At 50.4% G+C, this 27,091-nt stretch overlaps 1 protein-coding gene across 1 annotated transcript in view; it reads left to right on the top strand.

Annotated features, from left to right (window-relative positions):
• st7l (suppression of tumorigenicity 7 like) overlaps window positions 1–25,824 on the top strand; it is a 31,699-nt gene extending 5,875 nt beyond the window's left edge. The window contains exons 7-15 of the mRNA XM_035382087.1: window positions 89–177; window positions 876–976; window positions 1,665–1,779; window positions 1,899–1,971; window positions 2,450–2,552; window positions 11,986–12,136; window positions 12,476–12,568; window positions 13,421–13,560; window positions 24,906–25,824. Of these exons, the coding sequence (XP_035237978.1) occupies window positions 89–177; window positions 876–976; window positions 1,665–1,779; window positions 1,899–1,971; window positions 2,450–2,552; window positions 11,986–12,136; window positions 12,476–12,568; window positions 13,421–13,560; window positions 24,906–25,001 (961 nt within the window). The 3' untranslated portion in view covers window positions 25,002–25,824. The remainder of the gene's footprint in view (window positions 1–88; window positions 178–875; window positions 977–1,664; window positions 1,780–1,898; window positions 1,972–2,449; window positions 2,553–11,985; window positions 12,137–12,475; window positions 12,569–13,420; window positions 13,561–24,905) is intronic.
• Window positions 25,825–27,091: the final 1,267 nt, after the last annotated feature.

The raw sequence follows: 27,091 nt of genomic DNA on the forward strand, positions 1-27,091 counted from the left end.
CAGCAGCATGGCTGGGATTTGAACACGCAACCTCTGCATCATTCGCACAGTAAGCACTGAACCCCTCCCCCCCACCGCTGTCCCGCAGGTGTGCCACAGCGTACGTTCTCCTGGCCGAGGAGGAGGCCACCACCATCACAGAGGCCGAGAGGCTCTTCAGACAGGCTCTGAGGAGTGGTAAGGGGGGGCGGGGCTAACAGGCTCTGAGGAGCGGTAAGGGGGGGCGGGGCTAACAGGCTCTGAGGAGCAGTAAGGGGGGGCGGGGCTAACAGGCTCTGAGGAGCGGTAAGGGGGGGCGGGGCTAACAGGCTCTGAGGAGTGGTAAGGGGGGGCGGGGCTAACAGGCTCTGAGGAGCGGTAAGGGGGGGGCGGGGCTAACAGGCTCTGAGGAGCGGTAAGGGGGGGCGGGGCTAACAGGCTCTGAGGAGCGGTAAGGGAGGAGCTGGGAGGCGGGGCTACCAGGCCCTGAGGAACGTTAAGCAGGTGGCGGTTAGGGGAGTGGGGAGAGGAGTAAAATGTGGGCTTTTGGCAATGAGAGATTGGCTTTAATCTTTATAAGACATCATGTATTTAGATCAGAACTGCTAATACAGCCACAGACACTGTGACAGCTCTCTGAAAAGGCTGTATACTGCACTGGATTTTTTGTCAGGTAATCAGCCATTAATCAGTATTAACAATCAGCCTAGTAATATGACTATAGAAAGTAGGGAAATTGTATGCTTGTAGTTTTAATTGTATCCTAAAAATGATTCTTTGATTCAAAAAATCTGGTGGTTCTTCACAGGTAAGTTTGTTTTGGACGCCATTTTGTGGAATCCCGTTGTTTTGTATCCGTAGAAACGGCAGGCTGAACGCTCTCTTTTCCTCCACAGCCGGCAAGGACACCAACGTGCTGGTGTACATCAAGCGCAGATTAGCCATGTGCGCTCGCAAGCTGGGGCGGGTCAAAGAGGCCGTGAAGATGATGAGAGACGTGAGTGGCTTTCACACCCAGACCCTCTGACCGCGAGCTGGCTAGCAGACGCTGGACCCCGAGCGCTGCAGGTTTGAGCCAGGAAACACCTTCTGTTGCCACGGAGAAGAACGAACACGTCCACGCTACATCTCAGGCAGTTGCTGAACAGAGCAGTAGAATGATTTGATTTATTAGTACAAAATACAAGTGACATTTCAGCCATTGTGGCTCTACAACAAGTCTGATGAAGAGCCAAAATGGCCGAAATGTCACTTTGGTTGTAATAAATTGTACTGCAACAGTGCAATGCAGCAAACAGTGGCTGGTGTCATCCTTTTTAATAGTGTTATAGTAAGTTAAATTTAAAGAAGCAATTAAAATGTTAAACTCATTTATAAAATCCTTTTTAATAACATCTATTGCCCCAAGCAGAAATTAAGTACCTCTATTGCCCCCAGCAGAAATAAAGTACCTCTATTACCCCCAGCAGAACTGAAGTACCTCTGTTGCCCTTACAGAAAAAAACTGTGGCCACAGTTTTCAAAAAAATCTATTGGCCACAGCGCAAATCCAGTGAAATATGTCACTGAATGTTTGAAAAATGCTCAGAAGGTCTTTGGTTTGGTGTGCGGTGTGATTTACCCTGCTGAACAGACAGCAGTTATGGTTCTGTGACGTCTTCTCTCCTCTCCGCTCCTCCTCCCAGTTAATGAAGGAATTCCCGCTCCTGGGAATGTTAAATATTCACGAAAACCTGCTGGAGGCCCTCTTAGAGATGCAGGCGTACGCGGACGTGCAGGCGGTGCTGGCCAAATATGACGGTAAGACCAGCCGCCGGCCGGGCTCGGCGTGCCTGGACTGCGCCTCTTTTGACTGTGACGGCGCCTTGCTTCCGGACTGGAGCGTGCTTATTTTGGGCTTGTCCCTCCTGCCGTTCCAGATATAAGCCTGCCGAAGTCTGCCACGATATGCTACACATCGGCCCTGCTGAAAGCACGAGCTGTATCAGACAAGTAAGTGCCCCCCCCCCCCGCCATCACAACCTGAAGGCTGATTCTGACATCTTCTCCAAAGTCTGAGACCAGAGTACTCAAAATGCAGTAGTGTGTAAATAGAACAGAACAGGGACAAACAGTCCAGACGGATCCAACAGGGGTCTTCTTCAGACTCTTGGCTGTTAAATGAGGTTACAGCTCTGCAGGTACATTTTGAGTGCTCTGGGATATACTCAGCTAGTCTTACCCTTTGTAGAAGTTGCCTAAGTATAGAACTTTGCAGAGCATTGGTCACATTTACACTTTACGGATGCTTTCATCTAGTGACAAACACATACACAGCTTACATTTTAAAATACATGATGCCCTTATTCAGCTGTGTACTTGCTGATGAAGTTCAGGTTGAATAACTCTGCCCAAGGATAAAGTTGTTTGCACTGGCTGGGACTGAAACCCGCAACCTCCCCTAACGGTTCACTGTGCGACCCTGCGCCAGGTTCTCGCCGGAAGCGGCGTCGAGACGAGGCCTGAGCACGGCGGAGATGAACGCGGTGGAGGCCATCCACAGAGCGGTGGAGTTCAACCCGCATGTGCCAAAGGTCAGTGTGTAACCATAGAGCGGTGGAGTTCAACCCGCATGTGCCAAAGGTCAGTGTGTAGCCACAGAGCCAGAGTTCAACCCGCATGTGCCAAAGGTCAGTGTGTAGCCACAGCGGTGGAGTTCAACCCGCATGTGCCTAAGGTCAGTGTGTATCCACAGCGGTGGAGTTCAACCCGCATGTGCCAAAGGTCAGTGTGTATCCACAGCGGTGGAGTTCAACCCACACGTGCCAAAGGTCAGTGTGTATCCACAGCGGTGGAGTTCAACCCGCACATGCCAAAGGTCAGTGTGTATCCACAGCGGTGGAGTTCAACCCGCATGTGCCAAAGGTCAGTGTGTATCCACAGTGGTGGAGTTCAACCCGCATGTGCCAAAGGTCAGTGTGTATCCACAGAGCGGTGGAGTTCAACCCGCATGTGCCAAAGGTCAGTGTGTATCCACAGAGCGGTGGAGTTCAACCCGCATGTGCCAAAGGTCAGTGTGTATCCACAGAGCGGTGGAGTTCAACCCGCATGTGCCAAAGGTCAGTGTGTATCCACAGAGCGGTGGAGTTCAACCCGCATGTGCCAAAGGTCAGTGTGTATCCACAGAGCCAGAGTTCAACCCGCATGTGCCAAAGGTCAGTGTGTATCCACAGAGCGGTGGAGTTCAACCCGCATGTGCCAAAGGTCAGTGTGTATCCACAGAGCGGTGGAGTTCAACCCGCATGTGCCAAAGGTCAGTGTGTATCCACAGAGCGGTGGAGTTCAACCCGCATGTGCCAAAGGTCAGTGTGTATCCACAGAGCGGTGGAGTTCAACCCGCATGTGCCAAAGGTCAGTGTGTATCCACAGAGCGGTGGAGTTCAACCCGCATGTGCCAAAGGTCAGTGTGTAGCCACAGCGGTGGAGTTCAACCCGCATGTGCCAAAGGTCAGTGTGTAGCCACAGCGGTGGAGTTCAACCCGCATGTGCCAAAGGTCAGTGTGTAGCCACAGAGTGGTGGAGTTCAACCCACATGTGCCAAAGGTCAGTGTGTAGCCACAGAGCGGTGGAGTTCAACCCGCATGTGCCAAAGGTCAGTGTGTATCCACAGTGGTGGAGTTCAACCCGCATGTGCCAAAGGTCAGTGTGTATCCACAGAGCGGTGGAGTTCAACCCGCATGTGCCAAAGGTCAGTGTGTATCCACAGAGCGGTGGAGTTCAACCCGCATGTGCCAAAGGTCAGTGTGTATCCACAGAGCCAGAGTTCAACCCGCATGTGCCAAAGGTCAGTGTGTATCCACAGAGCGGTGGAGTTCAACCCGCATGTGCCAAAGGTCAGTGTGTAGCCACAGCGGTGGAGTTCAACCCGCATGTGCCAAAGGTCAGTGTGTATCCACAGAGCGGTGGAGTTCAACCCGCATGTGCCAAAGGTCAGTGTGTAGCCACAGCGGTGGAGTTCAATCCGCACGTGCCAAAGGTCAGTGTGTATCCACAGAGCGGTGGAGTTCAACACACATGTGCCACAGGTCAGTGTGTAGCCACAGCGGTGGAGTTCAACCCGCATGTGCCAAAGGTCAGTGTGTAGCCACAGCGGTGGAGTTCAACCCGCACGTGCCAAAGGTCAGTGTGTATCCACAGAGCCAGAGTTCAACCCGCATGTGCCAAAGGTCAGTGTGTATCCACAGAGCGGTGGAGTTCAACCCGCATGTGCCAAAGGTCAGTGTGTAGCCACAGCGGTGGAGTTCAACCCGCATGTGCCAAAGGTCAGTGTGTATCCACAGAGCGGTGGAGTTCAACCCGCATGTGCCAAAGGTCAGTGTGTAGCCACAGCGGTGGAGTTCAATCCGCACGTGCCAAAGGTCAGTGTGTATCCACAGAGCGGTGGAGTTCAACACACATGTGCCACAGGTCAGTGTGTAGCCACAGCGGTGGAGTTCAACCCGCATGTGCCAAAGGTCAGTGTGTAGCCACAGCGGTGGAGTTCAACCCGCACGTGCCAAAGGTCAGTGTGTATCCACAGAGCGGTGGAGTTCAACCCACACCTGCCACAGGTCAGTGTCTCTGGCTACTGCACCAGGATGCTGTGCCGGTGTTGAAACACGGAAGCGGGACTGAGCTGTAGATCCGTCTGCGTGTCGGGTTCGAGAGAGCGACCTTCACACACACTTAAATTACCTGCTTTAACTCGTTTTAGTCCGCTACCCCACCACCGGTCTAATGGTGCCCCCCCCACAAAACACCTCCTTAGGAACCCTGCTTGTCTCTCTGTTCTGTGGACAGGACGCTGCAAAAGCAGCAGAACTTTCTGCCCTCAGAACAAGCCTCACATCCCCCTCGCCTGTCCTGGCCTTGTTGAGCGCGTTTAATCCCAGATCGCTCAGCGTAGGAGCGTCTGCTCACTGAGGGGTCCTCAGTCCTGTAAGCCTGTCTCCACATACCGCCTCTTACTCCGTTAGGGCTGTTAAAAGCACGTGTTTTAAGTTCTGTCATCGTTTTTTAAAATGTGAACTCATCTTCACACAATGCGGGTTTGGCTCATTGGTTTAGTTTCAGTGATCAGGCATCCATACCTTCAGTTCCTGATTTCATCTGTCGTCCTTTAAATGAATCGTTTAAAAGCTCTGTTCTAATCCATGTGACATGTTACGGGTAGTGAAACATTGGTGGATCTGACTGATTCATGTGGGAACACATTTAAATATGGGACCTTTATTTTTCATGGCATGCATATGTGGCTTTGGTAGGGTGAGACCTTTCATAAAAACTAAGTTCCTAATTAGTAGTAATTAACAGTTTGTTATAATTCGGAGATTACAGGTGAGGTTGGGATGATTAACCAGGACGCACAGGGGTCCCTCAGGGTCTCCCAGAGCAAAATGAGCTGGTGTGGGTGCAGGCTTTTGTTTTAACTCAGCACTACAACACGCAATTCGGCTAATGAGCTAATCATGGTCTTCAGTGAAGTTGAATAAGGTGTGCTAAGGCTGGGCTAAAACAAAAACCTGCACCCACACCGGCCCTTTTTGGATAAGGTTGGACACCCCTCCCCCAGAGGTTGAAAGGGCCCGAATGTCCCTTACTGCCTTTTTCACCCTACTAGCCTGTCCTACTTCGGTCCGCCAGCAGGTGTCGCTCTTGCTTTAGGAAAGCAGGGCTCCTCAGCAAATACCACTGACGGTGGAAGTGAAGGCTTAAAGACACAGAAAGATGTGACATTGTATGCGTACAGAGGGAAAGGGAAAGGGCTACTGTTGTGTAACTAATAATAATAGTCTTTGTTGTGATGAATTTATTTGGATTATTTCGATTTTTGTCCTTTTTTAGATGATGTTAAATGTTATTTTTTTGGGAGGGGGATGATATTGTTTGATATTAGTTTAGATTATTTCTGCCGCAGTACTTCCCCCCCCCCCCCCCCCTCCCCTCAGCACTGAGCTCTCTGTGCTGTCTGTACTGCCCCCCCCCCAGTACTGAGCTCTCTGTGCTGTCTGTACTGCCCCCCTCAGTACTGAGCTCTCTGTGCTGTCTGTACTGCCCCCTCCCCTCAGTACTGAGCTCTCTGTGCTGTCTGTACTGCCCCTCCTCAGTACTGAGCTCTCTGTGCTGTCTGTACTGCCCCCCCCCTCAGTACTGAGCTCTCTGTGCTGTCTGTACTGCCCCCTCCCCTCAGTACTGAGCTCTCTGTGCTGTCTGTACTGCCCCCCCCCCTCAGTACCGAGCTCTCTGTGCTGTCTGTACTGCCCCCCCTCAGTACTGAGCTCTCTGTGCTGTCTGTACTGCCCCCTCCCCTCAGTACTGAGCTCTCTGTGCTGTCTGTACTGCCCCCTCCCCTCAGTACTGAGCTCTCTGTGCTGTCTGTACTGCCCCCCCAGTACTGAGCTCTCTGTGCTGTCTGTACTGCCGCCCCCCAGTACTGAGCTCTCTGTGCTGTCTGTACTGCCCCCTCCCCTCAGTACTGAGCTCTCTGTGCTGTCTGTACTGCCCCCCTTCAGTACTGAGCTCTCTGTGCTGTCTGTACTGCCCCCTCCCCTCAGTACTGAGCTCTCTGTGCTGTCTGTACTGCCCCCTTCAGTACTGAGCTCTCTGTGGTGTCTGTACTGCCCCCTCCCCTCAGTACTGAGCTCTCTGTGCTGTCTGTACTGCCCCCTCCCAGTACTGAGCTCTCTGTGCTGTCTGTACTGCCCCCCCTCAGTACTGAGCTCTCTGTGCTGTCTGTACTGCCCACCCTCAGTACTGAGCTCTCTGTGCTGTCTGTACTGCCCACCCTCAGTACTGAGCTCTCTGTGCTGTCTGTACTGCCCCCTCCCCTCAGTACTGAGCTCTCTGTGCTGTCTGTACTGCCCCCTCCCAGTACTGAGCTCTCTGTGGTGTCTGTACTGCCCCCCCCTCAGTACTGAGCTCTCTGTGCTGTCTGTACTGCCCCCTCCCAGTACTGAGCTCTCTGTGGTGTCTGTACTGCCCCCCCCAGTACTGAGCTCTCTGTGCTGTCTGTACTGCCCCTCCTCAGTACTGAGCTCTCTGTGGTGTCTGTACTGCCCCCCCCTCAGTACTGAGCTCTCTGTGGTGTCTGTACTGCCCCCCCTCAGTACTGAGCTCTCTGTGCTGTCTGTACTGCCCCCCCCAGTACTGAGCTCTCTGTGCTGTCTGTACTGCCCCTCCTCAGTACTGAGCTCTCTGTGCTGTCTGTACTGCCCCCTCCCCTCAGTACTGAGCTCTCTGTGGTGTCTGTACTGCCCCCTCCCCTCAGTACTGAGCTCTCTGTGCTGTCTGTACTGCCCCCTCCCCTCAGTACTGAGCTCTCTGTGCTGTCTGTACTGCCCCCTCCCCTCAGTGCTGAGCTCTCTGTGCTGTCTGTACTACCCCCTCCCCTCAGTGCTGAGCTCTCTGTGCTGTCTGTACTACCCCCTCCCCTCAGTACTGAGCTCTCTGTGCTGTCTGTACTGCCCCCCCTCAGTACTGAGCTCTCTGTGCTGTCTGTACTGCCCCCCCTCAGTACTGAGCTCTCTGTGCTGTCTGTACTGCCCCCCCAGTACTGAGATCTCTGTGCTGTCTGTACTGCCCCCCCCCCAGTACTGAGATCTCTGTGCTGTCTGTACTGCCCCCCCCCCCCAGTACTGAGCTCTCTGTGCTGTCTGTACTACCCCCTCAGTACTGAGCTCTCTGTGCTGTCTGTACTGCCCCCCCTCAGTACTGAGCTCTCTGTGCTGTCTGTACTGCCCCCCCTCAGTACTGAGCTCTCTGTGCTGTCTGTACTGCCCCCCCCCAATCTCTCTCTCACTCTCTCCCATCATTCTCCCTCTTTCTCTCTCTCACTCTCACTCTCTCACTTCTGTCTATCCCAGGGAGACAGCCTAGATTGGCCCGTTTCCGTGGAAATCGCGCCTAGCGTCCAGGTCCAGAGTCTGGGCGGTGTTTGTAAATCCCGACCCCGCCCCGCCCCGCCCCGAGCATCTCTCCGGGCGCGGCGGACGTCTCTCTGCAGATCTGCGAGCCGACCTGTCCTCCGGAGTCGCGCTGCTGATTCGCGGTCTTGGTTCCGCCGCGCCTTTCCCAGTTTGGGCTGACGGGCTCCCGCCAGCGCCCCGCGGGTCAGAGAGCGGGTCGGCGGGCCTGTTTTCGCCGCCGGACGCCTGAATGGGCAGCTAAATCCCCTCCTCGGCCCTTCCCACGGGGATTAGGGCGGGGCCGACGCGTCCGATTCCCCCCCGCGGGGGCGGGGCCATCGCACGGCGCCGCTTCCCCCGAACGCGTAACCCCCCCATCGTACAGCCTGCGGGGGGGGGGGGGGGGAGTGTGCTTTGATCTCCGTCAGACGCTTGGCTCCCGTCCCCCTCTGCGTGTTTTCTCCGCGGCTGCCGGGCATCCCATAATACTCAGCGGCTCTCCTCCTCACCCCCCCGCCCCATGGCTGACTCATACACAGAGGCCGCCGCACTATGAGCTGTTTATTGCTAAGACAAACACGCCGGCTCGCCCCCCTCAGCCGCTCTTACCTACACCCCTTGTTGTGGAAAATAAGCCGGTCTCTTTTAACGGTGAACTGTCCAAACAAACGCTTTTCCCTCTCTCAGAGTGGTTCCCATGGCCTCGGCCGCTCGGCTGCCCCGGAATGGCCGCCGCTGCCCTCTGGTGTCATTTGAGGCACTAAAACACACTGTATATCAGGAAACTGTCTCTTTGGGCTGTCAGTGGCAGCAGTGATCTGACAGAATCTGCAAGAATTCCCGCGGAGGTCGCAGGGTGACTTTTTGTTTGGCAAAGTGTTCCTAAGTTTATTAGCCACTTTGCAGGGATTATGTTATGCTCTTAGTTTAAGGTTTTTGACACACAGAACGCCCACTGATCCAAACTTTATTTGGATTTTCACAGAATTACGACGACAATAAAAACATACTCGTGCGGCTTGCTGCTGCTTTGATGAAAGAGGACATTTTTAGCCAAGTAAACAGGCCTGTGACTACCAGGGCCTGTGACTATCGTCACGGTTCTGTCAGGAAGCTATATCGCGACGGCTCTGTCAAGAAGCTATATCGCGACAGCTCTGTCAGGAAGCTATATTGCGACGGCTCTGTCAGGAAGCCATATCGCAACGGCTCTGTCAGGAAGCTATATCGCGACGGCTCTGTCAGGAAGCTATATCGTGACGGCTCTGTCAGGAAGCTATATCGCGACGGCTCTGTGAGGAAGCTATATCGCGACGGCTCTGTCAGGAAGCTATATCGCGACGCCTCTGTCAGGAAGCTATATCGCGACGGCTCTGTCAGGAAGCTATATCGCGACGGCTCTGTCAGGAAGCTATATCGCGACAGCTCTGTCAGGAAGCTATATCGCGATGCCTCTGTCAGGAAGCTATATCGCGACGGCTCTGTCAGGAAGCTATATCGCGACGGCTCTGTCAGGAAGCCATATCGCGACGGCTCCCAGATTGATATTTCATGCCATGTTTAACTTTAAGGGTGTTGTCCTCCTGGAGGTGCGTACACGCATGCGAGTACGCTCGCTCAAACACACACACAAGCTCCCGTAGAATAAAACATGCATGTGCTTGCACACAAAAGTGCAACAAAAGTTTTTAACCAGAGAGAACATTACATTGGACTTTGGATTTTACATACTGAATCTTTTTCAAATCTCTATTGAATCTGCCTTAGCTGTCATCAGACACTGAAAAAGATCTGAGCAGAATTTCTCCGGTAAACGATCTAAGGCCATCTTGTCATCCAAAAATCCAAATTTTCTTAATTTTCCTAAATGGAGTGTTCTCTGTTCATCCAGACTGTTTTTTTGTTTGTTTGTTTTAAACAAAGGAAACTCAGTTTCAGTTCATCTCATTTTTCATCTGTGACCCTGTAAACCCCGCCTCCCCGGTCTGTGACCCTGTAAACCCCGCCTCCCCGGTCTGTGACCCTGTAAACCCCGCCTCCCCGGTCTGTGACCCTGTAAACCCCGCCTCCCCTGGTCTGTGACCCTGTAAACCCCGTCTCCCCAGTCTGTGACCCTGTAAACCCCGCCTCCCCTGGTCTGTGAACCTGTAAACCCCGCCTCCTCAGTCTGTGACCCTGTAAACCCCGCCTGCCCGGTCTGTGACCCTGTCTGTTCTAATAAAGCTCTCTCTGGGTGAAGGTAACCTAACCGCTTTAAGGACTCGGGCTGGGCCTCTTAACTGCTGGTGCACTAAGTGGACCCACACCGGCCTCCCTGCTGCGGCAGCCGCGGATTAGTGATGTCATAAAGGGCGCCCCACGCACCCCCGGGCTCTTTCTGCCTCTGCTTTCATTTTTCCTCTCAGGCCTTGTAGGCACTGAGAGCGTGCAGTCTGCTGCTGGACACTGAAAGGCCATATCCTTGATGTCCGGAAATTCTCTGACTTTTTTTGGTCAAATAATATTTAATTTTCATTTATTCATGAAATCAGGAAGTCACCTTTAAAAAGTTGCGTCTGTTCCCGGGTAATTCAGAGCAGACAGTTTGTAGTAGTCAGAGCTGGCGGGGCTGGACGTACCGAGCACCTGCTCGTCCGCTAACGGACCGCGGCTCGGGTCGGAAATGTACGGAGCGCGGCTTGTGTGACACAAAAACGTGGCCGCCGCAGTGCTCCTTCGCGCCCGCCGTTCCCCGGACCTGAGCGAGCTCACCCGGGTCCCGAGCCGGCAGGCAGGCTGGGGGAGCGGAGCAGTACCCCCCGTCCCCCCCCGGCGCGGGCCCCTCTGGATGCCCCCGTCGGCTCTGGAAGCGGGGACCGGGGGGGGATTAGAGGAGATTAGGAAGCCTGTAACCCTCCGAAAGTGTCAGTCTGAGACTCACGGTCGTGTGAACCGGCTCGCCTGCGAACGGCCCCGCCCCGGCTGCAGACGCTGGGGTGGGGGGGGGTGGGGGGATCACCCTTCGCACACAGGAGGCCGGGCTGGGCCAAGCTGAGCCGGTATATCCCATCTTCCCTCACACTGAGCTCTAATGCAGCCATATTTATTTATTTATTCGTCTGATCTGCCGCTCTGTGTCTCTTAGCTGTCGCTGTTTTGATCAGCGTGAACATTGACTGACTGACCATGCTGGTCACAAAGCTACACCCTGAGCCGACCAGAGGAGGATGGGCTCCCCCCTTGAGTCTGGGTCCTTCCGAGGTTTCTTCCCATTTGCCACAGGGAGTTTTTCCTTGCCACTGTTGCTTTAGGCTTGCTCCTGTGGGGGTTTAGGCCAGGGTTGTCTGTGAAGCGTATTGTGACAATTGTTTGTGAAACGCGCTTCAACTTCAAGGGTGTGTGAGTGCCAAATGTACAGTGCTTTAGAAAGTACTTTGAGGTGGTCTTACCATTACATTACATCACATTACATTGCATTACATTACATTACATCACATTACATTGCATTACATCACATTGCATTACATTTGTTTAGCTGATGCTTTTTAACCAGCAACTTGCGATGAAAGAGAAAATTAGCACATTCATTTGTGTGAGCATCAGTGCCTGACCTGGCTAATAACATCACCTGACCAGCAAGAGCAAGTGCAACCTCAATAGAAGAGTAAGCGTAAATTAGCTTAAGCTAACCTAGAACTGTAATACAAATCAGGCTCATGTAGTGTCCATATGAAGCCATGAGCCATGGTATGACTGGTCTAAAAGCTAAAATAATTCCATAATTGCTGGGGGGGTGGGGAGAGGAAGTGGTGCAGCATGCAGACTGAGGAGACAGGTCTGAAATGGCTGGTGATTCTGCTGTTTTACCTCTATGGTAAGGTCACACCACTAGTGAGGGGCCCGGGCAGCCAGTCACCGTGACTCAACATCACCGCTGCGTTTGGCGACTCATCTTCTCCGGGCTTTAGCCCAGGGGGGTTCCCAAACTGTGGGTCAGGAGTGAGGAGCGTTGGGGGCGAGGCGGTGGACCTTGAGGTGACAAGGAAAAAAGCAGCTTTCTGTCTGGTATGTGTGTTAATGCGCACACCTCTTCCTTTCCCTGCAGTATTTATTAGAAATGAAGAGCCTGATCCTGCCTCCGGAGCACATCCTGAAGCGGGGGGACAGCGAGGCGGTGGCCTACGCCTTCTTCCACCTGCAGCACTGGAAGAGGGTGGAGGGGGCCCTCAACCTGCTGCACTGCACCTGGGAGGGAAGTACGTACGACAGCTTCCTGTTCCCGTCACCCACCACTTCCTGTTCCCGCTACAGCTCACACCTCAGCACACCTCAGTCAAACGTTCTCTGTACTACCCCAATGGCTGTGTTTGGCTGTCCAAGCGTACGCAGGTCAATAGCCCTCACACTTATGATGTATAGATGTTCGGCACTTGCAAGCTAGCTCTGTTTCTGGCAGTTTAATGTAATAAATAATGACCTAATTTGCGTTATGAGGTCGACAGTCTTTGTCATTTTTGCTCGTGAAAAGTGCAAGAAGGCAGAGCTGGTGTCTCAGTTGGTGCTCTTTCTTTTGTCTTGGCTTTGTGTTTCTCCAGCCTTCCGGATGATTCCGTACCCTTTAGAAAAGGGACACCTGTTTTACCCATATCCTGGCTGCACAGAGACAGCAGACCGGGAGCTGCTGCCCTGTAAGTCCCCACAATCCCCCTAAATCAAGAAACAGTCAGTTACACTCAGTGCTGTTACCAGAGAAACATTTACACTCAGTGCTGTTACCAGAGAAACAGTTACACTCAGTGCTGTTACCAGAGAAACAGACAGTCACAAACAGTGCTGTTACCAAAGAAACAGACAGTCACACACAGTGCTGTTACCAAAGAAACAGACAGTCACACACAGTGCTGTTACCAGAGAAAAAGTCAGTCACACTCAGTGCTGTTACCAAAAAAACAGACAGTCACACACAGTGCTGTTACCAAAGAAACAGTCAGTCACACTCAGTGCTGTTATCAGAGAAACAGACAGTCACACACAGTGCTGTTACCAGAGAAACAGACAGTCACACTCAGTGCTGTTACCAGAGAAACAGACAGTCACACACAGTGCTGTTACCAAAGAAACAGTCAGTCACACTCAGTGCTGTTACCAGAGAAACAGACAGTCACACTCAGTGCTGTTACCAAAGAAACAGACAGTCACACTCAGTGCTGTTACCAGAGAAACAGACAGTCACACACAGTGCTGTTACCAGAGAAACAGACAGTCACACTCAGTGCTGTTACCAAAGAAACAGACAGTCACACTCAGTGCTGTTACCAAAGAAACAGTCAGTCACACTCAGTGCTGTTACCAGAGGAACAGTCAGTCACACACAGTGCTGTTACCAGAGAAACAGTCAGTCACACTCAGTGCTGTTACCAGAGAAACAGACAGACACACAGTGCTGTTACCAGAGGATTACCTGAATGACTGTCAGGGAAAGGGTTTCAGACGATGGGGCGCCTCACTCCTGCGTGCTGCTTTCTTCTCCCCTGCTCCAGCGTTCCATGAGGTGTCGGTGTACCCCAAAAAGGAGCTCCCCTTCTTCATTCTCTTCACCGCGGGCCTCTGCTCCTTCACCGCCATGCTGGCCATGCTCACACACCAGTTCCCCGAGCTCATGGGCGTCTTCGCCAAAGCCGTGAGTCCACCCTGCCCTCACGCACACATTGCCCCCTGCTGGTCTGGAGGGCACTAAATTTGGTGCATAAAATATTAACAATTCATAAAATGATGTGGCCTAAGTGATGGACATTCTGTACTGTAATGTACTACGAAGGCCTTCTGTTATAAAACTGGAGCCTCTAAAGTCTCCAGCATACCACTCCTGTTTTCAAACTGAAATGCAGCTCCGGTGGATATTTTATGGTAATCCTAAGGGAGAACTTCTGCCATTTTATGCACTGGTATTTTAGGTGTCTTACGTATTGGCCTGAGGTGGATGGAGGTGTTTCTGAAAGGTCCAGAGAGGTTTCCAGCTCTCTTTAACTGGCTAACAATCCCAGAGATTAGGAGAGAGGTCAAATTGGTTCAGTGAAGCCAATACTTCGTTGAATCCAGGGATTTGTGGGTTCAGGTGGAAAATAAACTTCATGCAGTGTGGTCCTGCGGTAGAATAATTAGGAACCCTTATTAGGCACCTAAAATGTTTTTGGAGAAGTTGGGCCCTCCTGTCAGTCACTAACGATTAGGCCAGTCAGTTCTTATGAGCACAAGACTAATGTAACGAACGCTCAGGTCTTATGTGGGGGTTGTGCCAATGAATACGCCATGAAGTACTGGGGAACCTGGGAAATGTAGTTGAATGAGCCTGAGTGCACTTCCTGGTCCTCCCCTTTGGCCAGCGTCTGTGGATGCTCTGCTAAGCCTGCAGTCTAACAGCTCCACAGGATCACGCTCGGATAGATGACCTCGCGGGAGAATTATCGCGCGGTACTATTGATTTTTCCATCAGGAATTTCCAAATATATACAAATTTAAATTCCATGGAAAATGCATCCTCATTTGTAAGCGTTAGCAAAGTGCTTTCACCAGTTCTAGGAAACCACATGGATGTGTTTGAGACTTAGCGTATTTCAATGTTTAAAACATATTATGCAGATGTGCGGTTGTCGCATTAAGTGCTGTGTAATATATGTAAAAATGCATGTGAAGCTTCTGCGTTGTGATCAATGTGTCGCTGGCACATCTTTTTTTTTGTGACCTGAACTGCTACTTCAGGTGTCTGAAAGTCAGCTCAGCTGGTATTCTGTAGAACCAATTCCTGGAGTGTTCACGGGCTCTCACAAGAGCACAGGAACCATGGTTTCCACCGTCCTTCTTAAAAAAAAAAGATTCTGAAATATGTTTTTATGCACTGAAAACTTTGTGATGCCTTTGTCTTTCTTCTCTGGCAATGTTTCCTTCCTATTTTGTCTTTGTAGGTAAAAAAAAAAAAAAAAATCTTTAAATAAATAAGACCTATTTGGGAGGTATTTGGGGAGGAGGGCGTACTGAGAATGCACTGATGAGTGGTGGGATTTGGAGATACGTTTTATAAAGGGGAATATTTTTATATTGGAGAACAGCTCCTGCCCCCTTGGGGGGTTGGCCTAACTCTGTTCTCCTTCAGTCCCAGTCGCTGCCTTCTGTCACTATTAACAAGTGACTCTGGAGGGGGGAAGCAAGCGTGGGGGGGGGGGGTGGGGAGTCTCACACTCTCTCCACTCTGCGCATTTCTCCATTTCACTTATTGAGCAATAGCAGCCCACAGATTCCCCAGTTACGATTAAATATCGCTCTTTCACACTCGGCCCGTTGTGATGAGATAATGAGCTGAAGCAGCAGTGCTGGGATCCTCATGTCTTATGTCAAATGCCTGCTGCCTTTCCCACCTCTGTCCGCCTCCGTACTCCATCTCCCATGATGCACCTGTAGCTCCGGCCCCTCAGCGTCCGCGTGCTTATTGCATCACGCATAAAGCCGTTATTCTGTGTTGAGGGGCTCCTCATCTGTAAACATGCTTAGATAATTTCTGAGAGCATTAGCATTACATGTATCTGTTTAGCTTGTCTGAAAATGTCAGATGTGTGTGTTTAGGTTGTCTTTAAAAGTGTTAATGTGTGTATTTAGGTCTTATGTAAAGAAGTTAGATGCATGTGTTTCAGTTGTCTATAGAAATGTTAAACTTATGTGTTTAGGTTGTCTATAGAAGTGCTAACGCATGTGCTTTGGTTATATAAAATAGTCTTTAGGTCTATAAAAGAGTTGTATATTTGTGTTGAGAAAAGTATTAGATGTCCGCTTTTAGGTTGTGCATGAAAGTGTTAGTACATTTTTAGATTGTGTATAAAAGTGTTGGACCTAGGTGTTTAGGTTGTGTATAAAGTGCTAGATGTGAGTTTTTAGATTATGTATGAAGTGTTAGATGTGTGTTTTTAGATTGCATATAAAGTGCTAGATGTGAGTTTTTAGATTATGTATGAAGTGTTAGATGTGTGTTTTTAGATTGCATATAAAGTGTTAGATGTGTGTTTTTAGATTGTGTATAAAGTGTTAGATGTGTGTTATTAGATTGTGTATAAAGTGTTCGATGTGTTTGTTTAGATTGTGTATAGAGTTAGATGTGTTGGTTTAGATTGTGTATAGAGTGTTAGATGTGTTGGTTTAGATTGTGTATAGAGTGTTCGATGTGTTGGTTTAGATTGTGTATAGAGTGTTAGATGTGTTGGTTTAGATTGTGTATAGAGTGTTAGATGTGTTGGTTTAGATTGTGTATAGAGTGTTAGATGTGTTGGTTTAGATTGTGTATAGAGTGTTAGATGTGTTGGTTTAGATTGTGTATAGTGTTAGATGTGTTGGTTTAGATTGTGTATAGAGTGTTAGATGTGTTGATTTAGATTGTGTATAGAGTGTTAGATGTGTTGGTTTAGATTGTGTATAGAGTGTTCGATGTGTTGGTTTAGATTGTGTATAATGAGTTAGATGTGTTGGTTTAGATTGTGTATAGAGTGTTAGATGTGTTGGTTTAGATTGTGTATAAAGTGTTAGATGTGTGTGTTTAGATTGTGTATAGAGTGTTAGATGTGTTGGTTTAGAATGTGTATAGAGTGTTCGATGTGTTGGTTTAGAATGTGTATAGAGTGTTAGATGTGTTGGTTTAGATTGTGTATAGAGTGTTAGATGTGTTGGTTTAGATTGTGTATAGAGTGTTAGATGTGTTGGTTTAGATTGTGTATAGAGTGTTAGATGTGTGTGTTTAGATTGTGTATAGAGTGTTAGATGTGTTGGTTTAGATTGTGTATAGAGTGTTAGATGTGTTGGTTTAGATTGTGTATAGAGTGTTAGATGTGTTGGTTTAGATTGTGTATAGAGTGTTAGATGTGTGTGTTTAGATTGTGTATAGAGTGTTAGATGTGTGTGTTTAGATTGTGTATAGAGTGTTAGATGTGTTGGTTTAGATTGTGTATGGAGTGTTAGATGGTGTTGGTTTAGATTGTGTATAGTGTTAGATGGTGTTGGTTTAGATTGTGTATAGTGTTAGATGGTGTATAGAGTGTTAGATGTGTGTGTTTAGATTGTGTATAGTGTTAGATGGTGTAGTGTTAAACTCAGGAGCCCACTCTCAGGGTTTTTTTGGCGAGCTTCACTGGCGTTATCTGTTGTCAGGGGCCCCCTCTCAGGCCAGGCTGCGTTCGGAGCTCAAGTGGCCCTCGTGGTATTCCGGGAGGGGTGCGTGCGCAAAGGGACGCGCGGCTGGGCGGGCTGGGTCTGACCCCCCTCCCCCCCCCCCCTCGGAGCCCACGGCCCTCTCCGGCCGAGTTCCAGCACCTTTCCCAGGCTCGTGTTCCCGCGTCCAGGATCTGCGAAAAATCACAAACTGGAACAAAAGTAAACAGAGCCGAAAAGAAAAAGGGTCCTGATTGCAACACTGCTCTGTCCCCAGCTAGCCTGCCCCCACATCCCCACACCCCCCCTCCCCCCCTCTGCGTTCCCTCCCATGTTTCCTCCCCATTTCCCCCCCGCGCTCCCCCTGATTGAGGCGACCCGAAAGCTGGCGGATCTGCGGACCCGTCTCGCCCCCGCCGCAGCGCCGCGAGCGGCGGGCGATGTTTACGCTGCTAGCCGCGCGTGCGCGTCCCGTCTCTCTGTCCCGTCTCTGTGCACTCGAACCCGCTCACGGGGTTGCGGCTGGCTGAGACATACCGGGCCTCCTCCTCTTGCCCGAGCAGCTTCACCCAGAAGAGTTTTATCTGCATCTGCTAGCTGTTGAAACCCATTCCATTTGGCTGGTGAATCTGGTGAGGTGTTTTTCTCTGAAGAAGAGGTACCTGGGGCAGGTAGAGAGTCTCCTCTTCCTCTGAGGTTTCGGTGAGAGCGACTGGCTCTCGTTAGCCTGCCTGGCGTTACTGTGCCGAGCCGATTCGGTGGCGAGGCCGTGATTAGCATGTCTGTACGTGTGCTAACGCATGCCTTTTATTTGGTTTTCTCTCCAATGAGAAAATCTGCTGGGGAGAGCGAGTAGCCTCTGTCTGGAAAATGTCCAGTTTATTGGTTGATTTCTTTTCCGTTGTTCATGAAGATATCTGTGTTTTAATGGCCAGGAGTCCTAGGAGGTCTGGGTCTGGGTAGAGCTGGTTGATCTTCAGTGTCCCGTGACGGTAGCAGTATATGGCAGCCTCTTTTAATCAAACTGTGCTTAATCGCTCTCAGCAGGCGGCGAAATGTGGACTAACCCGGCTCGGCACGCTCCATTAGGGGCGCTTCTGTGGGCCCGTATTGTGGATTTAGACAATTGAAGGTTAATTGGATGAGGTTGGGTTATTTTGGGTTTGAACACTTGTTGCATGGCTGCTGTGTTTGGAAGGCATGCTAGCTAGCCTGGCTCTGCTTGTGCCTGGGCTCCAGGGGGAAACGTTTCGCTTCACCATGTTGCTCTCCCAGAGCTCGCGTTCTCTCTGCTTCAGGTGTAGTTATCTGCCTGTGGTCTGACGTGTGTTTGTGGCTTTCTCTCCCTCTCCCCCCCTCTGTTTCTCCCTCTCTCTCCCTCTCCCCCTTTCTCTCTCTCTCTGTCTCTTCCTCTGTACACTGCACATTTTTCATTCTTTGCTAAAGAATGGAAGTTTTTTTATAATTTTTGAAAATTTGTTGTTATATATTTTTCTTATATTTGTATATTTTGTACAGTTTAGGAGGAAGTGCATCTCTGTCTCAACCTCTCCTGTCTTACAGTGACCACATATTTGTTTTTCTTTTGGTAACCATGAATTTTTGTATCTGCCTTTTTCAATTTTAAGGGTGTGCTCACTGAGTCTGTATTTGGTCAGGATCCGTCTCTGCTTTGTATCTCTGACTCTGACTCTGCTGGAGTATAGTCTTTTTTTATGGTTTGATAGCAATTTAGTCGACTTTGTGTTTTGGTTTCTTTATCCCAATGTTCCAAATACAAATTTTTTGTTTGTTGCATAATTTGGGTTATTCTGGTTTGCGGCTGGTAAGCAGTGCTGGTCTGAGCGTGATGCAGGTTAGTTTGGGTTACAGAATTAGTAAGCTTCAGTACCAGCTGACTGAGGGGACTCTTTTCTGGGTTCAGTTCTTGGGATTGTAGCGCTTTAGATTGTAGCGTGTTATTGGGACTTGATTTGTGTTTAGAGCTCTTTTTTGTATATTTATTACCAATGGGAATCGGCCTAATTCTGCCCTACATGCGTTGTTAGGTGTTTTCCTTTGTATTTGCAAGATATTTCTGCAGAATTCAGAACTCTCTCTCTCTCTCTCTCTCTCCCCCTCCCTCTCTCCCTCTCCCTCTCTCTCACTCCTTCCCTCACTCTCTCTCTCTTCCTCTCCTTCTCTCTCTCTCTCTCTCCCCCCTCCCTCTCTCTCACCCCTTCCCTCTCTCTCTTCCTCTCCTTCTCTCTCTCTCTCCCCTTCTCCCTCTCTCCCCCACTCTCTCTCTCACTCTCTCTCTCCCCCCTTTCTCCCCTCTCTCTCTCTCTCTCTCTCTGTCTCTGGATGTCGTGGAGATAAATCCTGACAGGTTGATTGACTGTCCGCCCGTCCCTGCTGGAGTGGTCTTTCTGAAGTGAAGGGGGCTCTCTCCCCGCGCCTGGCAAAGGGCACTTATCTCTTATCCCAGCTGGCCCTCCTCTCCTCCCCTGGGACACTTTGTAGTGCCCCTCTCCTGCTGCCCTGCCTTCCCAAAGTGCCCCCCCCACTCACCCCACCCCCCCCAGCAGAGCTGCTATCTCCCTCTGTCTGTAGTGCCACTCCAGACTCCCTAATCTCTGTCCTTAGAGCTGCGGAGTGCAGTCCAGCGGGCCACGTTGGCACCGAGCATGTCGGCATGAATTTGGCACAGCCCCCTGCTCCGATGGAGAGCCTGTGGACAGGGACCGGTCACCTTTTTTTTTGGTTGTTTGGAAAAAGGGTGATTATTTAAAAAAAAAAAAAAAAAAAGAATGTGTTATTGCTAAATGTACAATCCGCCTTCAGTTAGGTACCGATTGTGTGAATGTTACTTTTTGTTCTTTGATTCGGGCAATCAGAGAAAGAACGAAATCAGAAGAAGCATGTCTGTTTTAGTTCTACCTTCATGTCCGCTTACTGTGTACTCAGATATGAATCCCTCTGTGGTTTTCTCCTCAAGCACGGTTTCGGTTTAGTTTATTTTACTGTGGTTTCATGTGAAACTGTCCAAACAGTCTGCGTGGCGTGCTTCTCCCTGACGTGTGGAGAGGTTTCTGCGGCTTTTACGATGACGTGCGTTCCCGCCGCGCGGCTTTGATGGCTGCCCGTCGGACGTTAGCGGCGCTGAAGCGCTGTTTAGGTTTTTAGTGTTGTTTTGACAGCCCCCCCCCTTTACTGCGTGTTTACAGCCGTGCTGTTTATTTGCCTGGCCCCTTTTTTACGAGACGCTTTCGAGGCTCGCTAATTCCTCGGTTATCGTCCGGGGCTGAAAACAAGAATGCGGGGCGGTGGTGTGTGCTCTGTGCTGGGGGTGGGGGGTGGGGGGGGGGGTGGCCTTGCAGAGATAGCCGCTTTTTACAGCACGATCCAGGCGAGCCTGGCTTTTCTAACTCTGAAATTAAGCCGAAGCTCTCAGCGGATGGACGGAACGACCCAGAGCACCTCAAAACAGAAAGAGAGGAAAAAAAGCGAGGAAAACAGAGTGAAGCTGGGAATGGAGAGAAGGGAAATTAAACAGGCGTTCTGTTTTCCTCGCTGCGGGTCCTGTCGGCGCTCGTTCCGTCCGGGAACGACCCGGCCGCCGTCCGGACCGACACCGAGCAGCACGCTCGTGCTCAGGAAAGCTGGGAATCCGGGACTTGAACGGGATCCTGATGTTCTGACGCATTTTCCCAGCTTCCCGAGGCGCACGCCTGCTCTAAGACTAGCAGAGAGCCCAGGATGCCTTATACCTGCCATCTGCGGGAAAGTAAAATGGCCAGCCTGACTTTCAGCTCCTTACCGTCTGCCCCCTCGACCCCGCAGACGAGCCGTCCTGACGTCCCCAGTCTGTGTGTTTGAAGCTGTCTTTCACCATTTTTAAACCTAAATTCGCTAACCAACGTTGGTCCAAACTTGTAGCAACAGACAGCAGGTGGATTGTTTTCTGATGTGCGTTGAGTGACATCCCTTCAAATGCATCACAGCGTATCAAATGTATCTTTCCAAGATATTGTCTTGAAAGCCTTGAAGATTTGGCCGCCTGGACTGTGAGGTCTGTGGCTGTTCTCCTGTGAGACTCGTGGACACAGCCGGTGGAGGTTGCGAGTTTGACCCCCACCTGTGGTGCTGTCTTTGTACCCTTTAGCACGGTACTTAACTTTCTCACAATTAGGCCACGCTGTTGGGATTAGTTGTTCCCTATCCTACTCTCAGTAGAGCAATGAAAGGGTGCGAATTGGTTAAATTTTAAATAGTTCTGCGGCCATCTGTTTCTCAATTTAACACATGGGCTTGCTTTAGATCACGCATGCCGAGTTTGGTGAGAATTGGACAAGCAGTGTAGGAGAAGTACGAATAAGATTGTTTTTCAAAAAATTTTAAATGGTGGAAAATCCAAAATGGCGGAGGTTATGGCTTCTGTGATATTATTTGTTCAGAACGAGGAGGCAGATGGAAGAAATTTGGTGTATGTAAGCCAGGGGTCCCCAGTCCGAAAAGGGCCGGTGTGGGTGCAGGCTTTTGTTTTAGCCCAGCACTACAAGACCTGATTCTACTAATTAACTAATCAATCGTCTTCAATCAAGACCTCGATGAGTAGAATCAGCTGTCTTAGTGCTGGGCTAAACAGAAGTCTTCACCCACACTGGCTCATTTCGGATAAGTTTGGGGACCCCTGATGTAAATGAAACGGGATAGTTGTTGCGCCACCTAGAATTTCAGTTGCATGGGTGTCATGCATGAGGAATTGGCAGCCATACCAGACATGCCTGCCAAATTTTGTGAGTTTTTGAGAAAATTTAGCAAGAGGCGGAAGAAAAGTAAGAAAAATAATAATCCTAGCAAAAACAGTAGAGGTCCAGGTGCCCTCTGTCTCGGCTTAATGACGTCATCAGACAGCCCAGTATTAAGTCCCACAGTGAACACTTGGCTTTGTTGGTTGCCAGACAGAATATTTATACCTAAATGATTCTGTAATGTTATACTTTATGCTCATACTTTATTTTATACGATAATGTAAAATTTGCAATAAAACTTTACCCTTGGGTGATAAATCCTCTATGGTGGAACACACATTTGGAATGGGGAGTTTCCATTAAGAGGCTGGCATTATTGCCTGGAGCATTAGGGTGGGTATTCCAGCCAGTTGTAATCCTCCATTGTTTTGAAGCCTGGCGGTCTGTGAAGTAGTGAGGGGGAGGGGCTTCACAGGGCCAGCGCCCTGTTAAACTGGCGAAAGCCGCGGACCCCAGAAAAGGGCCGGCCTTGTCTCAGCGATCGACCGTCTGCGCGAGACGACGGACGGACAGACGGACGGACGAGCTTCAGTGTTGTTACACAAGGCCGACGCGGCCAGGTCCATAACACGACGCTGTTTACCTCCGTACACCAGACCCGTGTTTATTGAAACGTGTACTGGGAGCCCCGCCTCCTCAAACAGATCGAGTTTGTCTGGGCCTTTCTGTCTAACCGCAGCAGGTCCTGCGTTTGCACCACTCTCCTGCAGGTGCCTGTCTACAGTCTCCAGCAGCTTCCCTCAGTGAACGCTGAATCATCTTGCCCCCCTCCCCCCCAAAGTGTCCCACCCCCCAGCGCACCCCCCTGCCCCCTTTAATCACACCGCCCCCCCCCCCCCCCCACAAAGCACAGCCCCCCCAGCGAACCCCTCGCCTCCCGTTCGTTAAACCCGGACGTCCAGCTTCCTCCTCTGTGTGAGCACAGCTCTGCAGCAGAGCTGCCATTGGTTCCCACCTCTCTACGGTCTCCAGCTGTTTGGCTGAGCGGCGAATCGCTTGGTAAACACATTATAGGCTTGTTTATGGGAGAGCGAACTGTCAGAGTTTAAGCATTTTTCGGATGTGTGACCACACCAGCCAGCCCAGGCAGTCGGACACCCCCATGGCTGCGTTCACTAAGACAGGCTTGGGGAGCCCCTTCTACCCTGTGTTAAGAAGCTATAATTACCAAAACGATACACGTTAGATATTGCATGGCTCCATGGTTCAGTTTTGTCCCTAGTTTCTGTAATTTGTGTAATTAAAAGCTGATCACATACAGTACAGGGTGCCAGTGAACTACAGGGACAGACAGTGGGAAAGTCGGCCATATCAAGTTTGACCTGTGTTCCAAGTGGGGATAGTGTAGAAAATGTGAGGATGTCAGTAAAAGCCCTCTTAGCCCCTTTCTTTTGCAGCACACATCTCAAAGTGCTCTTATTTCCTGAATGAGGTGCATTATGGAGCTGCTCTTTGTAGTTCTGATGGCCATCGTGGGGGTCCATGTGATCAGGTCCCATGTGATCAGGTCCCATGTGATCAGGTCCCATGTGATCAGGTCAATGTGATCAGGTCCCATGTGATCAGGTCCATGTGATCAGGTCCCATGTGATCAGGTCCATGTGATCAGGTGCGGACTCACCACCACACTCCAAGCTCGCCCGTGCTTCTCCTGTTTTTCTGGTGCGATGTGGAAATTCCCAGGGTCCTCTTCAAACCCAGTTCAAATTTTCTGTCAGGAAAAGATGCTAACGCGGGGCTGTGCAAAATGAGAATATAGCACACCAACCTAGAAAAACAGTTAAAAAATAATAATAATAAAATCAATAGGGCATGTCGGGCACTCAGGGCAAAGACCCCCTCCCCCCCACTCTGTGCATGCCTGCGCCAGAGTATTTCAGAAAACACATTTTTAGGCCAGCAAAGCAGAATTATTTACAATACATCCGCAAATCAATGAGTACCCTGATGGAAGTTCCAGCCTGGTTTTAATCTGGAGATGGTGATGGTCAAGCTTGCAGAAAGATAGTTGAGATTGTAACCATGCTGGCCAGACCATGTCCAGCTGCTGGGCCAGCTTGGTACAGACGGCAGACCATCACCAAACTGCAGATGGTGTCCAGCTGGAGCGGGTTCCAGCTAAATATCCTCTTATTCCGGTATTATTTCCCTCAGGGTAATAATCAGAGTTATTTGACCTCATTTTCCAGGTAAGAATCAACAGTTAATGTTTTTTAATGAAGGCTCTGTCGTAAAACAGGCCCAACGTTGACGCAGAACCAGTTCAATCCGAACATCGGTTCTGTGCGTGAGCCGCTGGGCTGGTGCTGGAATGCACCCATTGTCTTCTCTGTAGTGGACCATTTTATCGTGGGCGGGCTCGAATGGTTCTGTCAGTGCGCATTGTTCTATGAAAGGAGTCCATAAAAGGGCAATTGTAGGACAGTAGACATAATGTGGGGCGGTGGGGTGGGGGCGGGGGGGGGGGGGGGGGCACGTGAGGGGGCTCTGCTGGCTGTTGAGAATATCCAGATATCATTTATACCATTTTGGAATTAGCTTGTAAACCTTAAAAACAGTTTGGGGCATGATAGTTTGCTAAGGGGTGCTCACGTTGGAGAGCTGTACATAGATTGGAGCTGGAATGAGGCTGGGGGGTGACGGGGGGGTGGGGGGGGGGTTGTAGTGGTTAAATGAACTGGACTGTCATTCACTGCTCAGATGCTTTTGAGATTTTTTTTAACAGAAAATGGATTTTTAATGGAAAAGGTAATTCTTGGGGTTATAGCAGTCTTTTCATATGAACAGACTGCAGTAAATCTGGATTATGTGCATTTATTAGACATTTCTGCAAATAAATTTATCTTTATTTTAATTTATTAATGAAGTACTGTGTTAATGCTGTGCAGGGACTGTGCTGTGTTGCATATGATGTATTGTCGTGTAAATTGTTTGTGTAAAGAATTAGGCCCTGATCAGGACTATAGAATCCGGGCGTAAGGAGCGAGGCCGCGGTGCGTTCGGGCGGATGAATAACGACCGTGTGTTTTTGTTTTTTCTCCCGCAGTTCTTCAGCACCCTGTTCGCTCCCCTGGGCTTCGTCATGGACAAGATGGAGAGCTTCATGCCGTCCAGTTTCTGGCATCAGCTGACTCGAATCTGACCCCCCCCCCCCCCCCAAGCCCCCTACCACCTCCACCCCAGTGCATTCTGGGACCTCCGCCTGCCCTCGGACCGATGACGGGTTGCCACTTCTGTCTTCCCCCGAGTGATACTGCACCCAGCGCTGCCCCAACACCACATAAACACATGAACCCACATGTACCCAAACACACCCGTGTCCCGCCATCCCGCCAGCAACAACACAGGCCTTCTCCAGACAGGACAGACACTTTTTGTTGTGTCAGATTTTAAGGCAGATTTAAAATATCAGGGGTGAATCTTTTCTTTTTAAAAAAGCAGACATTGCAATTGAATTGCATCCGGAGACCCTAGAGAAAATCGCGCGACTAGCAAAGACGTTTTAGCGCACTTTGGAGCGTGTGCATTCGAAGTGTGTACGAACTGGCAAACTAATGGTCCTCCGGCAGTTTGGATTGGCTTGACGTCGCGTCAGCGTGGGAATCGGGCTGGAATGACGATGCCGCTTCCGGTCGTGACGCAGGCCAAGAGGGCGGTGCTGCAGCAGCGGTGTGCAGGAGGCGTGAGCGAGCGCTGCTATGCCCACGGCGGTCTGCAGGAGGCGTGAGCGAGCGCTGCTGTGCCCACGGCGGTGTGGGAGGAGCGGATAGCGCGCTCTGGATCTGCACGTCTCCAGAGCGGGGAGCGCGAGCGCGGGCGGCGTAGCGAGCGGCGTAGCTGATTTACAGCCTCCCCTGCAGGCCCAGTGTATATACTGCTGTGTGTGTGTGTGTGTGTGTGTTGTTGTGTGTGTGTATACTGCTGTGTGTGTGTGTGTGTACACTGCTGTGTGCGTGTGTGTGTGTACACTGCTGTGTGTGTGTGTGTGTATATACACTGCTGTGTGTGTGTGTGTGTGTGTGTGTACATACACTGCTGTGTGTGTGCGTGTGTATATAGACTGCTGTGTGTGTGTGTGTGTGTGTGTGTACATACACTGCTGTGTGTGTGCGTGTGTATATAGACTGCTGTGTGTGTGCGCGTGTATATACACTGCTGTGTGTGCATGTCTGTGTGTGTGTGTGCATGGGTGTGTATCTGTGCATGCGCTTGTGTGTGTGTGTGTGTGTGCATGTATGTGTGTCGGTATGTGTATGTGTGTCTGTGCGTGCATGTGTGTGTGTGTCTGTGTGCGTGTGCATGTGTGCAACTGCAGCCACCCTGCGGTGCCTCTCCTTGACGTCACGGCAACCACCTGCCTGCGCTGGCATTGCACCAGACCGTGATCTGTGAGAGATCACGAAGGAGGAGAGAGCACGAGATGCAGGAGAGATCCCTCGTAGAGTAGGTCATGTGATCTCTCAGGTCATAAGTGGTCATATGTGAACATGGTGTTAGTTTGACCTCTGGAGATGCCTCTGAGAGATCTTAACCCTGTGAAGAGCAGCTTTTTTTCAAATGTTTTTTCAGAATTCGAAGTCAGTGTTCTAGAGCTCCGTTGCTTTGCCTGTACTGATTGTGACATCGACCTTCTAATTACATATTTAATCTGATCTTTAATCTAACTCCTTAAAGGGATAATATTGCGGGAATTTTCACTACATGACCTTTTTTCCACAAAAAGTTTACGCAAGCCAATCACTGTAGCACAAAAGGTTTATGATGTCACATGACCTGTGAATCATCTCTGAGACGGCCGAGGTGTCCTCAGGGGAAGTGTCCTGTCTGGAGGAGCCCGTCCGAGGAGCGGGTGACTGACAGACCGCCGGGCCGAGGTCACATGACCACCGCAAACGGGTTTAAACAGCGTGACAGGGCTGTGGTGGGATGAGCGTGTGATGCGTTGCCACGACACCCACAGCCCCGAATGGGTGAGTGCGCCTGTCGCTGAACACAGAAGTGGCAGCCTTTTGCAGTGTCCGTCGGCTCAAAATTCTCCCAGACACCGTTTCCCAGAAGGCCGAGCGGGGGGAGTTCGTGCAAACCCAATCTTGTTCCCGTCTGTGTTAGATGCCATTCTTTTTTTTTTTTTTGGTTTTGTAATGCCGAGGAGGCTAGTTTTATTTTTTTTGAAAGATATTGTTTGCTTGGCAGCTCAAAGTAAATGTTTTTAAACAGCATTCTTCTGACTTG

This window comes from Anguilla anguilla, chromosome 11, assembly GCF_013347855.1.
Source record: "Anguilla anguilla isolate fAngAng1 chromosome 11, fAngAng1.pri, whole genome shotgun sequence".
NCBI classification, from domain to species: domain Eukaryota; kingdom Metazoa; phylum Chordata; class Actinopteri; order Anguilliformes; family Anguillidae; genus Anguilla; species Anguilla anguilla.